General features: G+C 45.2%; 1 protein-coding gene across 2 annotated transcripts in view; it reads right to left on the minus strand.

Moving 5' to 3' along the window:
* Window positions 1-1,927: 1,927 nt before the first annotated feature.
* Window positions 1,928-16,476, minus strand: part of Rbm28 (RNA binding motif protein 28) — a 41,152-nt gene continuing 26,603 nt past the window's right edge. Inside the window, exons 13-19 of one of the 2 annotated variants that reach the window (NM_133925.2) lie at window positions 15,934-15,998; window positions 13,763-13,921; window positions 9,982-10,131; window positions 9,622-9,696; window positions 6,784-7,040; window positions 6,153-6,255; window positions 1,928-3,879 (exon numbers count right to left, since the gene is read on the minus strand). In NM_133925.2, coding sequence (NP_598686.2) covers window positions 3,745-3,879; window positions 6,153-6,255; window positions 6,784-7,040; window positions 9,622-9,696; window positions 9,982-10,131; window positions 13,763-13,921; window positions 15,934-15,998 — 944 coding nt within the window. In that variant the 3' untranslated portion in view covers window positions 1,928-3,744. The remainder of the gene's footprint in view (window positions 3,880-6,152; window positions 6,256-6,783; window positions 7,041-9,621; window positions 9,697-9,981; window positions 10,132-13,762; window positions 13,922-15,933; window positions 15,999-16,476) is intronic. The other variant, XM_030255573.1, reaches the window with a different exon arrangement.

The following is a 16,476-nucleotide window of genomic DNA, read 5'->3' on the forward strand; positions in this document are numbered from 1 at the left end:
GGACTGCCAAGTAACACCTGACCCAGTAAGGGCTCCTATCTCAAGCTCTGCAGATGATTCTAGAAACAAAGTGGAACCAGCAAAAGAGAGAACCAAAGCAATGTCATCTGTGGACACTCGTCAATGAGAAACTTGAAAAGTTCTATATGGCCTGAGAGGAATCCCACCCTGGCTCCTAACAAGCCGGTTAGAGGTGAGTGGGAGGCAGGTGCTTAGAAGAACTGAAATAACAACCTGTCTCAGCATTTTGCAGTCCCATGACAATGTGGTCTTAACCATGAAAGAGCAATCTATTAAGAAGTGAAGGAGCATTCCAAGTTGTATGGTAGACTTGCTCCTTGTGTGACAGAACTGACAGGTGCCTACCACTCAGGCCACTGTGAGCTGAAATCAGCACAAGTGGAAGGCTAGCTAACTGGGGCAGCTAAAGAGCTGAGACTGCAGGTTTGCATTTCCTAAGGTAACAGTGTCTGTATTCACGGTGGCACATTTGACTATCAGCCTCCTCAGACAACTGAAAGCCAAATGAGTAAGAAGCTCTTTGGAGCCTTGAGGTTCTCAGCTCTAAATTATAGCTAGAAAAACTTTTCAAGACAAAAATAGCCAGGCGGTGGTGGCACATACTTTTAATCCCAGCACTTGGAAGGCAGAGGCAGGCGGATCTCTGTTGAGTTTGAGATCAGCCTGGTCTACAAAATGAGTTTCAGGACAGCCAGGGCTACACAGAGAAACCCTAACTTGAAAAGCAAACAAACAAAACACAAAAGCATCCAAAGATGCTTGGAAATATGGCTGGGTGTCACTTAACATTTCAGTCAAGGAAGGACCACCCACGGCATTGGTGCCAAAGACTGTGTTACTGGGCATCATCGTGGCCATCCTGGTGTGTCTAAGCATGCTTTGTGATGTACATGCAAGTGACAAGATGGAGCGACAAAGCAGGTCTCAGGAGCCCCATTCAGAGACGAGACTGTCTTTCAGGGAATCACATGCTCTAGGAGTCTAACAGAGGAAACCATAGTTCTTGTTTCTACAACAGCTGAAGCACATTCCCTGTCACAAGCTAACACCAGAGAAACAACTTCAAAACCTTGATCTTACCAAGAAAAACCAAGGCACAGAGAAGGCTACATACCATTCTCAACTTAGAGATCTCGTCTCTGAGGGAGCCTAGGGCATAGCCATACAAGAAAAATGATGGAACTTGGTCATTTTCACTATGACCTTTAGTCTTGGGTGTTAACAAAAATGCTTACTCTTATTAACCAAGCAATTCAGGACTCAACCCTCGTGTTGGGAAACCCCATTTCCTGAAACACCCGGCTACAAAGTGAAGCACAATTCCCCCCACATTAACACTCCCATGGCAAAGAGTCAAAAAGCCAACCAAGGAACCCAAGGGAAGGTGTCTCAAAGGAAGACACCATATATGGAGCCTGGTCATTGAGAAACAGCATAATCCGTCGGCACAGCGCTCATCTAAAGAACTGTGCAATAACGTCCAAGCAACTGACTGATATTTTAACACCCAGGGTTGCTAAAGATGTTAGAGAAATATCTGGATCTAGGAGAATCTGGCAACACTTTCAGAAAGAACAGCAAATTTTTGTAATCCTAAATGTTAAGATACATTTTCAAATATTAAGGATATATGTGTACTGGAGGAAAGGTGTCAGGCAAGCAGACTGAGCCGGCCAAGGGAAACCAGACCGGCAGGTTGTGGCCATTCCGACACTATATCCATAAGGCACTTTCTACCCCATCTCTGGGACAGACATGTTGCTGGGCACTTGTAAAAATGTTCCAGACTCCCATCACTGTATTGAACTGACATTAAAGACAACACCTGTCCTTGGGATATACATCCAAATGGTCTGTCTTAGTCAGGGTTTCTATTCCTGCACAAACATCATGACCAAGAAGCAAGTTGGGGAGGAAAGAATTTATTCAGCTTACACTTCCACATTGCTGTTCATCACCAAAGGAAGTCAGGACTGGAACTCAAGCAGGTCAGGAAACAGGAGCTGATGCAGAGACCACGGAGGGACGTTACTTACTGGCTTGCTTCCCCTGCCTTGCTCAGCTTGCTTTCTTATAGAACCCAGGACTACCAGCCCAGGGATGGCACCACCCACAAGGGGCCCTCCCCGCTTGATCACTAATTGAGAAAATGACTTACAGCTGGATCTCATGGAGCCATTTCCTCAAGGGAGGCTCCTTTCTCTGTGATAACTCCAGCTTGTGTCAAGTTGACAACATAAAACCAGCCAGTACAGTCTAAATGTTTCCATGATTTCTTCCTTCACTACCTCTAGGCCATCAAGGGCTTTCTGGAGCACTCGCTGGTTTTCTCAAGACAATGCCATAAAACAGCTCTCTGCTTGGCTCAGCGATATTTTGGGACAGCATACTTTAAATCAGCACATTAGGTCAGGGACCCAAGCAAGTTAAGCTAAGTTCTCAGCCTTTTCTACAGACTACCACTGCTCCTTTTCCTTTGTTATTGTTTTTCTTTTTCATTCAGTAAATATTTATTCCACAGCCACTATGTAAGGGCAAACAAGAGAAAGTCTCAAGGCAGATGTTTTAATGGGGAGATAATCTGAGATGATGATTAGTGAGTGCCAAGAGAAAACAAACAGGGTCGGAGAGTCCAGTCAGGAGTCAGGTTGGAGAGGTAAGAGGAGCCCTATTTCAGATACTGAAGGAAACACCAGAAAAGCTGAGGGTTCAGTAGAGATCTGAGAAACAAATGATCCTAAGGAGACGCTCTCCAGGCCAAGGGGGCAGACAGGAGGCTCTGCGGTGGCAGAATCTATCAGTGTACTCCACATCTTGTGTCAGAGTTGTCCAGCACGGGGGTTGGTTTGCCTCCAGTGAGCTTCATCTTTCACAACAGCCCACTCTTCACACCACCAGAATTCTTGCAGACCCTGACTCTGAGACCCCCAGCTTTCTTTAGGCAAGAGAAAGTATAGGTAAGAATGTTTAAGAGTATGTAGTGCAGGGAGTGACCAGGAGAGCATTTAGTTAACTGCATATTCAACATGACTAGATAAGAGTTTAGGCTTTAGGTCATGGCCTCAAGTTCGCTGCTTTCTCACCAGAAAGCTCCCAGTCCCTGGGGGAAGGAGCTCTGTGCAATTCATCTGGGCCATCCATGGTCAGGCTGGGGTCTAGCCTGCAATCTTATTCCCAGCCAGCCATTCCCCTCCGGGGGCAGACCCTTCTCAGGTGCCACTTGCTGCCAGGCCCATGGCCTTCAGTCGTTTCCCAGTGTCTCTGACATTCAGAGACTACTTTAGTAAGCATTTTCTCTGTGCTTAGTCCTTACAGACTATGTAACCGATTTAAAAATGTTAAAAAGGTTCATTTAGAAAAAACTCATACTATATTTGTGTATATTAAAAATGAGACACATCCAAAAAGTCATAGTTCCTCACTTACAGACTCCATAACAAAATATGCATCTTTACAATTCAGTACTCTCAAACACTTTTTTTTTTTTTTTTACAATAGTTTCCATTTGAGAAGAAATTAGAAATTAAGTTGCAATCACAGACTCAGCACTGTGATTGGGTAAGTTATAAAAACTCCATAGTGTTTTTCAGTGTGGCTAACCAACACCACACTGGAGAACGGACCATGAATGTACACAACCTACAGTCCCCAAGAAAGTGGGTATCATCTGGGATCTGCTTCCCTCAGTGAAAGACACGGCTTTTGTACAGTCTGCAGGTGCCATCAGCTGTCAAACCATTTGCTTCTCTTCATGAGGGGCGCTCCTTTAGAAGGGCCCAGCAACTTCTGCTTATATTGTTCAACCAGCTGGTTGAAGCGGGCTTCTGCCTTATTCTCCTTAGCCTTTCTTTTAGGCGCCTGTGAAAGAAAGGAAACAGACAACTGGTTGGTTGGTTGGTTGGTTGGTTGGTTGGTTGGTTGGCTGGCTGGCTGGCTGGCTGGCTGGCTGGCTGGCTGGCTGGCTAGTTGGTTGGCTGGCATTGTTTTTCTTTTTCTTCCTTCCCTACCCTTTGCTTTCCTGCCTCCTCCCTTGCCTTCTTCCTTCCTTTCCGCATGCCTGAGACTCACTGTGTCCTTGGGGATGAGCCTGAACTCCTGACTCGAGTTTCTCCTTCCAAGGGCCAGCACCATACCCACTTAACTTCAACCCTGTCAAGGGTACCCAAAACATACATGGGTACAAAGACCATGTTCACAAGGGAGAATAGTTTGGACATTCTTGTTTGCTCCTGCCCACATAAGAAGTCCATTTATGAAATTTCAGAAACTAGATCTCTACAGTATGATACAGTCAGAAACTTCCCAGAGACAGATCTGAGTAGGAAAGGATGCTAATGACTTTTTTATTCTTAAAGGGGGGTGGGAGAGATAAAAGCTTGTCCTCAAATGCTCAAGAATCCAGGACTGGAGGCTGGAGAGATGGCACAGAGGCTAAGAGAATTGACTGCTCTTCCAGAGGACCCTGGTTCTGTTCCCAGCACTCACACTGTGCCATAATAACCATCTGTAACTCCAGACCTAGGGGACTCAGCACCCTCCTCTGGTCTCTAGGGGTACTAGGCATGCCTGTAGTTTATAGACATACATGCAGACAAACTACCCATACATATAAATTTAAAAAAAATATATGAATGAGAGCATAGGACGAACAGGACTATTATTTTCTATTAAAAAGAACTAGAGGTTCTAGGGAAACAAGAAACATGTAAGACGTGCCTAGAACATCTGTACAAGAACGCAACAATACCAAAGACAGACAAGATCTCTTCAGAAGGATGCAGGAGCTGATTTGAGATGTTTCTGTTGGCTTAGACAAAACAAGAATAATGGCTGCATTTGATTAACTACATTTGGTTGAAACACAGAACATTATATGAAAATTTCAGATTTTATAATACATACATACATATATCAAGTAGTTTGTGTGTGTGTGTATATCAGTCTCATAGGCAGGTTGGTATGGCAATAGTTCATTACTCTGGAAACTTAATACAGCAAGGAGAAGAAAAGAAATCATCTACCTTGCCTTTCTCATACGTTAAGATTCTTCCTTCTTTCTAAAATTCTTAGAACACTATTTTTAGGTGCAAAAGGGATGATTGTATTGGAAAATCACCATTCTGTAACTCATAGTGAAATAATAGATCTATATAACAATCCATTGTTGTTATAAACCAAAGGTATGCAGCTAGGGACATAACTCAACAGCTGAGCACTTCCAGCCTTGGGTTCGGTCCCTAGCACTGCAAAGCAAAAACAAAACAAAACAAAACACCTGAAAAGGTGGTAGGGGTTTTCTAAAATGGAGCAATGAAGCAGACAGACAATCTGACACCTCCAGACTGATCTTGGCATTACTAACAGTGAACAACCACAATGCAGCACTGAATACGGTGCAACGTCCATGAAGCGCTCTTTCCAAGCAAACGGATCTGATTACATCTCCAGACCTAACCACCAGCTGACAGGCAACAAAGTGTCATCACAGAGACATAAAGCATGATACCGAAGTGAACTCAACATAAAATATATCCTGAAGGACAGATGATCTGTTCCTCCTACAAATTAACAGCGTGGGAGAGAATGTGGTAAGAGAGAAGAAGCCCATAGAGTGAAGGGAGGGAGGGATGAATAATGCAATGTAATGTGTGGGCTTTGTTAGCATCCTAACCAGTTCTAACCAAACATAAAAAACAGTTTTGAGGCAATTAGAAAAATTTTAATAGAGACTACATTTTAGAGGGTATAAAGAACTTCTGATTAATCTCAGTAGATATGATAATGACATTGTGTGTGTGTGTGTGTGTGTGTGTGTGTGTGTGTGTGTGCGTGTATGTGTGTGTAGACTTGGACGCTGTCTGAAGATTTTCTGAGCAATTTATCTTGAGACATATTTACATGTAAAGTGGGATTTGCTTTCATATACTCACTCTGGTGGGGGGGGAAGCGGGCAAAGGAAACACAAGCTAAGTGCTCAAGTAGCTTGCCAAGGGCTTACTTTCCTCCCCACTTTCACACTGTGCCTCGTCCTCTTAAGAGCTTGCCTTCCTGTCCACTCAGCTATCCACAGTCTACCCTCCTCAGCCCAACCGAGCTGCAGCACCACAAACCACACGGCCTGCAGACCTCACCTGCACGGAAGACGCTAACTGCTGCTTCTTTTGCTTCCGCTGGCCCATCTGGGGCTTTGGCTTCCTAGAAGGCAGGGACTTCACTTTGCCTTTGTCCCGCAGCCTGAAATAAGATAGCCACGGAAACGTCATACAGAATCCTTTCTCTGGTTAGTGTCCTTGCCATCTAAAAGAGCATAGGAGACAGACTTCTTTTCTACATAGCTGTTTCCAAGCCCAGAAGCAGTCACTCTTAAATAGAGTCCACAACAGCATATCCTAAGTCATAATAGTTATATATTCTATTCGGTTGTTTGTCTCTCTGTGTTTATGTATTTTTGCCTGTGACTTCAACAGAAATCACAGAAACCTTCATTTACTCACCACAATGCTTTAAAGATCATTTGTTCACAGCACTAATCTATTGTTCCAAAGAGAAATGAACAAGGGAACCTCGGCTGACGGAGCTGGCAGGAAAAGCTTGGAGAAGACAAGTATGGCTTAGCAGTAGGTTCCTCGGAGGGTCCCTCCCAGGGTGGAGACTTTCCTGTTATCCTCCCATGGGAAAGGGAGCACACTACCCCTTTTGTCCTCCCAAATGCAGCAAAGACAAAGAGCTGCACCAAACCCAATGCACTAGGAAGCATCTCACCTAATTTTGGGGCCTCGGTGTGAAGGGAGTGCCAGGACCTTTCTTCTCTTCTTCCCGTCAGGCAGCTCCACCTGCTCCACTTCAGCCTTGGTCTGGAAGCCTGACCACGAGGTGGAGCCGGCTTTCCCTTTCTGCTCTCCAGGCGCCTTACTCTGATCCTGTGTGGCGCTCTGAACTACTTTCTGTTGCTTGTCTTTTCCAACTTCTTTTTGCTCCTTTTGGGGCTTACTGGTCACAGGCTTGGATTCCATTTTTTGCTGCATAAAACAAGAAATAGCCCCTGACTTCCAGCTGAGATTTGCTTGCTAGGAAAGCAGCAGCCGAGGAGGGGGCTGGCATGAGCTTGGTCAGGGAGGAACTTGTCCCCCAACATAGCAAACAGTTTTCAAGCTGTCTAGTGACACAGCTGCTAGGCAGGAGCCAAGACAGGAAACAGAAACAGGCAGCAAGCAGTAGCCCAATGTTCAAAAGCCAGTAACAAGAAACAATTGTCAATGGTGAAACACAGGCCAGGCATGACAATGTACACCTAGAATTCTAGGCACTTGGAAGGAATGAATGGATCAGGAGTTTGAGGCCAGCTTAAGCTATGAGAGACCCTGTTTCAAACGACACCTGCCCTCCACCAAAGTATAACACACAAAAGAGGTGAACGCAAGCAGAAGGAACAAAACAACTCAAAACTACTTAATGTAATTCAGCTAGAAAAATGTAAGACCCATGACAGACATTAAGCCATAGGCCTAAGGGCCAGGAGAAAACCAATAAAATAAACACCCCAAACTCCACAGCTGGATTTATCAGTCTCATTGCAATAAACTATGAAGCCAAGAAGGTAACATGAGGTAGTTGAAGTTCCAGAAGATGAAATTACCAATCTAGAATTCTCTACCCAACGAAATTATCTTTCACAAAGGTGAAAGAGACTCTCAGTAAGAAAGAGTAGGGAGGGAGGGCTGGAGAGATGCTCAGTGGCTAAGAGCACTGGCTGATCTTCCTGATCAGCACCCACATGGTGGTCGCAACCATCTGTAATGGGATCTGATGCCCTCTTCTGGTGTGTCTGAAGACAGTCACAATGCACTCATATACATAAAATAAATAAATATTTTTTTTAAAGAGGAAGGAAGGAAGGAAGGAAGGAAGGAAGGAAGGAAGGAAGGAATTGTGACCAGGAACTGGCTTTTCGAGAAATGCTAAACAAATTCCTCCAGAGAAAGGAAAGGCATAGATTCAAAACCTAGGTTAGCATGAAAAAGGGAAAAGTGTCAGAGCGGGGGCCAGTGAAGTCAGGACGGCAAGAGGAGGCTGGAGCTTCGGAGGAAGATAAGGTGAAGGGCTACCAGCATGGAAGCAGCAGGGTGAGAATGCAATGTCCTCCGCAGGCTCACAGCCTGGCCCTGGCTCCAGCTGTCTCTCTGCTCTGGTTGTAGGATGAGGATGTGATCTCTCAGCCTCCTCCTCTGTGGTCTTACCCTTTGCTTGTTGCTATGCCTCTCTGCCATGGTGGGCTCTTGTCCTTTGGAAGCATGAGGCCAAATAAACTCTTCTTTCACTAAGCTGCTTTTGGTCATGGTGTTGTATCTCAGCAACAGAACAGTAACTAACACAAGACCCATACGTAAATAAAACAAAATAAGAACCAAAAACAACCAAGGAAGTTGATGAAAGCCTGTGTAAGGAGGGAGGGCTTATCTCAGTGGAAGGGTTCATTTGCTCTGAAGAAGAAATGAGTCAGGAGAAAGGTTGTCCAGTATGTATACAAGCACAGGGAACAGACTTCAAAGAAAGTGACTGCAGCTTCAGAAACACCCCAAGCAGTAGCTAAAGGCAATTTGTTATGTCCAAGAGTGAGACTCCAGGTTCTCCAACAGAGGTCAGTTTTAGCCACGGCTACCGTGTGTTTAGCATACACTGAACACTATGAATGTTCTCTATGCATGCAAAGGGTAGTAGAGTATTGATGAGTGCTATAAGAATTATGGACCTGCAAATAATCTGGCCTAGCACGTACGCCCCAAGGGAAGATGGGTAAGAGAGTAGTGACTGCAAGCTGAGCAATGGTATATGCGCTCATGTAAGCACGTCCCTCTTTGTGTGAGGAATGCGGATGTTATTAACCCACTTATAAACTGAGGTTCAGAGAAGGAACTTGCCAGGGAAAGTAGCTAAGAAAGGAGAGCTTACAGCTCCTGATCTTCCTTCTCCCTACACAAGTTGAAAATGGTCTAAAACTAGCAGCTGTGCTGAGACTGGAGGATTTTGAGTTCAAGGCAAGGTTGAACAAAACAGGGAGACGCTGTCTCAGATGATGATGGGGATTCTGGAACTCAGCCTCTGTCACTTGTCTTGACATGGCCCACACACTGTGCAGAAACTCATGTAGATCACAATATTGGTTTGCTTTTCTTCCCCTTTCCTTCTCCTATGCAGCACTCAGGAGAGGGACAGCAAAGAAAAAAACCACCAGAGAGAGTCTTAGGAAACGGAGTAAACTCCTACTTGGCAGAAGCACAAAGTGGAAAAGAGGACGTTTAATTAAGCCCCTGAAAAAAAAAAAGGCTGGGCATGAAGGCACACACCTTTAGTCCCAGTTGAGGCAGAGGGATCTCTGTGAGTTCTGAGTTAGTCAGAGCTAGAGACAAGGGCCAGGAAGATGGCTCAGCAAGTAAAGGCACTTGCCACCAAGTCTGATGGCCCCAGGATACACATGCTAGAAAGAGAGAACCGAGTTCCCCAAGTTGTCTTCTGACCTCTAGAATCCATGGCACAGGTCCATAGGCACACACGGACACAGACAGACACACGACAAAACCAAACCCAATTTAGGTTCCATACCAGGCTGCGTTGGATCCTCAGCTCCTTCACTTTAAGTTTCCTTCGGTCTTCTAAAGAGAACTCCACTATGGGTCTCTGGGAGGAAGAAAACGCCATTCCTAAGACTTTACAGTCTGTGAGGGCAGTGGGCCCAGGTGCTCCTCTGCCCGCTTCTCCTTCTGTCAGCTTTGAGGCTGTTTCTCATGTCTTCTCCAAAGGCCAGTTCTGCAGGCAGTGTGCCCAGTCTCGCTCTTCAGGAGCCTCTCACCCAGATTCACCATCTCTTGTCCCCACCTCCACCCTGCCCACCCGGTGCTCCTTCCCACCACTCACATGTCAGGGACTCTGGGAAAACAGGTCTCTCTGAAGCAGGAGACTCACCTTTTGGGACCCAAAGATCTCTGGGTTGTTGTTGAAGTGGCGGAGGGCTCTGAGGGCATGCTCATGCTTTTGGAACTCTGCAAAGGCATAGCCCAGGGACTGACCCTTCATTTTCCCATGAACTCCTTTAAGGTCCCGCATGACTCTACACTATGGATAGAAAAAGAAAGAAAAGAAAAACAAAACAGTAGTTATGAATAAGAAATAATGTATTTGTTTGCCCAGAGAAAAATGTATTTGTTGCAGTAAATCTCCAACCCAAATATGCCCCAGCAATGAAAACACAACTCAATTAATATGAAATACATGCTGTGCACTTAGGTTGGGCAGATCTACTGCTACACTGCCATCTTCCACATCTAAGGGTCTCACAGATGTGGAAGATGGTAGTGTGGTGGTAGATCTGCCCACCTATGAACTTGCCCTTTAGAACTTGCGGTTTCTCCAGGCCACGGGCTTCTGCTCCGCCTTCCCTCTTCCCATCCCCCTCTGCCTCTGCGTCCTCTCTCTCTGAAACCTCCTTCTTCTCCCAACTTTCCACTCCACCTTCCTCTTTTTCTGCCCAATCTTCAGCTCTCCTTTGTTTTACAAATTAAGGTGGGAAGCAGGTTTACAAGAAACCACCTGAGTGTTGACTCATTCCGTGTTCACAGCTACTCACAGGAGAATGGAATTAACATCAAATATAATTAGCCCCAGGGCTATCCAAAACATGTATTTTATTTTTTAAGATTTATTTTGTATTTTTTAAAATCTTATGTGTAGGTGTATGGCCATGTGTATGCATGTGCACCTGAATGCAGTGCTCATGGAATCTACAAGAGGGCAACAGATTCTCTGAAACTGGTCCTGTGTAAGAGCAGTATGTACTTAACCACTAAGCCATCTCTTCAATGCCCTGAGAAAAATCTGTAATACTTCACTGTTCATAATGCATGTAATGAGAGGTGCGTGACTCTTCAGCGTCTCAGCATGTTACTGCTGAGAACAGAGAACTGTCCAAAGACTCGATCCCTGAAGGAAGGAAATTAATGGAGACGGGAGGAAAGAAAACCTGATGGTTTTAGACTTAAAAAACATGTCCTGACATGGGATAAGCCTCAGAATACAGGCAGCTTCAGCTGTTCGGGGTTAGAGTCAGAAACTCTTTGATGCACTTTTTTCTCTAAATGCCAGGATACCGTAAATATCCTTAGGGTCATGAGGAGCACAGAAAATAATTTGAGAAAATACACCACTTATACAATATTACTGCCTGGAGCAGCATGCTGTTCTTCTGTAGCGGAGGAGTCTAAGTATGAAAGCCACAAGCATAGTACAACGGCTCCGTGCATAGATCCTACTCTGTCCACTGCAGAGGAGAAGAAAGAATTCCTGACTTCAATACGCTCACTCGCTTAAAATATCATTCAAGACATCTCACAAATGAAGGACATAAGGGGAAAATAAAATGCTTTTGTCATGATTCCTGGGGAGACGGAAACTAACATCTACTACCCAAGACAGGAACCAAAGATGTCCGTCTTTTGTCAAGGCAACACCAAAGCCAGCTGCCGAGCCAGACTTTACCGGGGTGACTTACAGAAGCAGAAAGGACTCAAAGACAGCTCCACCACCAGAAGCCCACGAGCTGAGCTCACACGCTGAGCGCCTGCAGTTCACTGCACAGCCTGAAGGCAGCTCAACAGGTCAGTGTCTTTTCTGGGTAGCTCAATGGTCTGGGCTTATCAGGTCTCAGCCTCTCCCCAGGAGCTTGGCTGCTGGGCCTCTTCTAGGCTTCAGCCTGTTTGAGAGTCCGTCTTAGCAGTCCCTACCGCTTATATATGCTTGAGGAGTAAGAGGTCTAGAGTATCCAGTCAGGCTCAGAAATGTCCTGAGCCTTTCTAAGCTTACCAACCCACCTTCCTCCAAGATGGAGGCTTTATCTTAGAGGAAATAGTTACACAACCAAAACATAGACTGTACAATGTAGAAGTGCGCTAAACTGTAATGAGTTCAAAATGGGCATACATTAAATACTGTGGGTACTCACCACTAACTGTGGTGTCAGACACGCTCTGACACATTACTGTTCTCTCATGCTATTTCCTCAATACCAAGGAATATGTTAAAGAGGCCTCAGGGTACTAGGCATACAGTTTACAGCTATAAAACAGCAAAGCACACCTACAATATTGGCAATGGCATTTTTAAATGTAAAGATGAACAGATTATGCCAAGTATCTCCAGGATTGGGGATAATGAGATACTATCTATCCTCAAAGAGCTCAGCTTGTCTGGAGAAACCACCAAGTCTGAGGCCAGTATAGAGGTTAACAAACGGTAAGGCCTTCAAAAGAGACAGAGCTGAACTGAATGCTAGTGTGAACTCATAGTCTTCTAACTCAACTGAAGACATGCACAGTCAACATGAAGACTGTGCTTACGGCGGAGTAATATTGAACACACAGTCAATGCTACCGTAGGAGCTAGGGGAAAGGCACAGGGGCACAGTGCTTGCCCTGTGTGATGGTTTGTATATGCTGGGCCCAGGGAGTGGCACTACTGAGGTGTGGCCTTGTTGGAGTAGGTATGTCACTGTGGGCGTGGGCTTTAATAACCTAGTCCTAGCTGCCTGGAAGCAGCCTTCAGATGAAGTTGTAGAACTCTCAGCTCTGCCTGCACCATGCCTGCCTGGATGCTGCCATGTTCCCTCCTTGATGATAATGGACTGAACCTCTGAACCTGTAAGCCAGCCCCAATTAAATGTTGTCCTTTATAAGACTTGGTCATGGTGTCTGTTCACAGCATTAGAACCCTAACTTAATGTCTTAAGTAGGAGAACCTGAGTTCAGATTCCGAGAACCAATGTAAAAGAACCACTAGGCATGGTGGTGTCTGTAGTCTCAGTGGCCCTGTGGTGGGATAAGGAGCTTCTGTAGAAACAGAAGCTCTAAGAACAGTAAGCATGGCTGTGCAGGGAACCAGAGCCTGACTCCAGGGGGACCGTGAGGACTGTCCTGACATCTCCGTGTGTGCCCTGCATGTGCTCTGTGTACTTCCTCTCTCCTCCCTCTCCCTATTTTCTTCCCTTTTCTCCTCTCCTTGTCCTTCCCCCCCTTCCTCTCCCTCCCTTTCCCTTTCTTTCAAATATATGCATGTGTATGCACGCAAACACACACACACACACCCCACCCCTCTTTTAGGAACCAAACCATATAAATTGTATTCTCTGCAACAAACTTTGCATTATATTATTTATATAAATCTGACCACACAGCAGGTATTGAATAAATGCTTGCTAAATTAATTCATGACAGAGTTCCTCACATTTTGCTGTAATTTAGTCAGATATGAAAGACAGTCCTCTGCTGGGCGGTGGTGGCGCACACCTTTAATCCTGGCAGTTGGAAGGCAGAGGCAGGTGGATTTCTGAGTTCAAGGCCAGCCTGGTCTACAGAGTGAGTTCCAGGACAGCCAGGGCTACATAGAGAAACCCTGTCTTGAAAAACCAAACAACAACAACAACAACAAACAAAAACAAACAAACAAAAAACCAAAAAGAAAGAAAGAAAGGAAGGAAGGAAGGAAGGAAGGAAGGAAGAAAGGAAGAAAGGAAGGAAGGAAGGAAGGAAGGAAGAAAGAAAGAAAGAAAGAAAGAAAGAAAGAAAGAAAGAAAGAAAGAAAGAAAGAAAGAAAGACAGACAGACAGTTCCCAGAAGAAAACCTGTTGACTTGCTGGCACCACAGCCTGAAATGAATGCTCGTGCCTGAAGGCTGTGCATGGCAAGGCATCACTCACCTCCTTAATTCGAACCCCCTTCTCTCCTCGAGTGGCCTCCAGCAGCAGCTTCCTTAGCTGTTTATCGTCCACAGCCTTTGGGAGATTGTGCAGGCAAAGCCTGGTCTGCGAGACAAAGATATTCTGGTTCTTGAGTTTCTGATGTTTCAGTAGCTCAAACTGGGAGAAGAGAAAAAGACAAGCTCTTAACATACAGCACATCTGTTAGGCAGGCTCCGAACTGTCCAAAAGAAGAGAATCGTAACCCCATCCCATGGCCACAGTGCGCCTGCCTGCCTGCTGCCTTACAGTACCCAGCAGAGAGAAAAGCAGGCCCAGGGAGGCGAATGGTCATGAACTCCAGAGTCAGAGCTGAACCAAAAAGTCATCCATTTGGAGAAATCAAATGACATTTTAAGATTCAATTTTTCATCTATAAAAGTGGAACTACAGGTCAATATTCAACTCTCGGCATGGACATGAGGCCAAATGAGATTAAAAACAACAAGCTGGGCAGTGGTAGCGCACGTCTTTAATCCCAGCACTTGGGAGGCAGAGGTAGGTGGATCTCAAGAGTTTGAGGCCAGCCTGGTCTACAGAGTGAGTTCCAGGACAGCCAGGGCTACACAGAGAAACCCTGTCTCAAAAAACCAAAACCAAAAAACAAACAAACAAAGCAACAACAAAAACCCCACATAGCTCAAAATGTGCCCAGCACAAATTTGTTTTTGTTTTTTCAAGGCAGGGATTCTCTGTACAGCCCTGGCTATCCTAGAACTCGCTCTGTAGACCAGGCTGGCCTCCAACTCAGAGATCCACCTGCCTCTGCCTCTGCCTCCCAGTGCTGGGACTAAGGGTATGCACCACCACTGCCCGGCTTGGCACAGCTATTCTTGTAAGTAATACTGAAGTTAGTGTTTATGCTCAGTCCTCAGCCACTCAGCAACGGGGATTTCTAGTGCCTCCTTCCTAGAGTTAGCTTATTTTTTATAATGCACGGAAATAATCCAGTAACCTATGGCTAGCAAAATTAGTTCTAAAACTCAGTATATCTTATTGCACTGCTTCCCCAAATACCATGATATCCAGATATTCAATACTTTAAAAAAATTTTTTAAATACTACTATAAAAACCCTATGCTGAGAAGACATTTGTTTCCACCGATCAATATAGCATATTTGCTGCTTGCCATCTCCTGAACATTAAGGTTCCATAGTTGTTCCCTTCTTGGCTGGCTTTTTACCCTTTAATTATCTTATTTTCCTATAAGGTGTGTGTCTGTGTGTTATTCTGTACACACTGTGCATGTGCTGGAGGTCAAAGGATAACTTTAGAGGCTGGATTCTCTCCACTGTAGGTTCTAGGGATCAACTCAGGTCAACTAGGCTTGTGCAGTAAGCACTTTTACCCACTGAGCCACCCCACTGGCTCTAGGCTGCCTTTTTAAAGGAAAACTGCATAAGCTAGGATAGAGCCCAGCTGGTAAAGTGTCTGCCTAGCACACACGGCATCTGGAGTTTAAACTTCGCACCATGGATACTGGCATGGTGGAGTGGGCCTGTAATCCCAGTACTCAGGAGATAGATGGAGGAGGATTAGAAATTCAGGAATATTAGGCTACACATTGAGGTCTGCCTGAGCTACATGGAACTATCTCAAAACAACAAAAGTAAGCAACTACTGCAAACACTGCTAAGCAGCAAAGGTGTCAGTTAACAGTAGAAACACCTATAATAGGAAGTTGTTCCACATAATTGTATTAATTTAGAGATACAATCCCTCCGAATGGCATCTTGGCTACTCTTTCTGAAACCCATCTCCTAAACATTGAGGCTCCTCTTGTTCCTAGTAAGCCTGCCTACTCAGCTTCCATCCTGTTGTTTTCCATTTATGATAACAATTATACACAGGCCCTCTCTCTCCACACCTACTGAGTGAGCTAGCGGCAGTTCCTCAGAACACACACATGCGTACTACAGAAACAGAGAGCAAGACTGAGCTCAGACAACAGGACGGAATGCTGACACAACAGCAAGAGTACTGTCCAGTCATTTCTCCTTTACCTATGTGCTTCTAACATGGTAAAGTGTGGTCCTTATACGTGGCTCTTCAGGAGCACTGTGGCAGCAGTGATTGTTTCTGACTCACTTACATAACCATGAGAGCTAAGGCTGGTGCCTCATCTACTCACCCGCTCGCGTTTGGCCATATCTGCGGCACTCACACCCTCAGCAGCCTTCGTCCCAGCGCGGATCACTGCAGAAAGAGGGAAAAGGGCCAAGATGTCACCAAGGGAATGTTCACTGAGCAATAGGAAGAATGTGATTTGAATGATGCAAACCCTTTGTACTAGACCCTAAGGACTGTGTTGGCCAGTTAGTTAGGTCCGAAAATAGCTACAAGGCTAAGTTCTAGACTTAGACTTGCTCTAAAGACAAACTGAACATTTTGTAATCTTGTTCCTCTCTGCCTCCAAAAAGCATCACATTCATGCTGCAAGTTAGACAGCAAGGCGTGGAAGAAGCTCTAAGTGCAGCTAGAATATAGAATGTTCCACCAACAAGCTGCCCCTGAAACTGAGGTGCTCACGTATGTGGCTGTCAATCACTCAGCAATTAATTAGATGAGCCAAAACAGAGAACAGAATTATGGTCTCAGAGGCTTTGGATCCAAAAGCTGACAGCCTAAATTTACTACCTGGAACTATGCATCTACGCAGGAGTAGGCTGATAAA

This window comes from Mus musculus, chromosome 6 (genome assembly GCF_000001635.26).
Source record: "Mus musculus strain C57BL/6J chromosome 6, GRCm38.p6 C57BL/6J".
Lineage (NCBI taxonomy): Eukaryota > Metazoa > Chordata > Mammalia > Rodentia > Muridae > Mus > Mus musculus.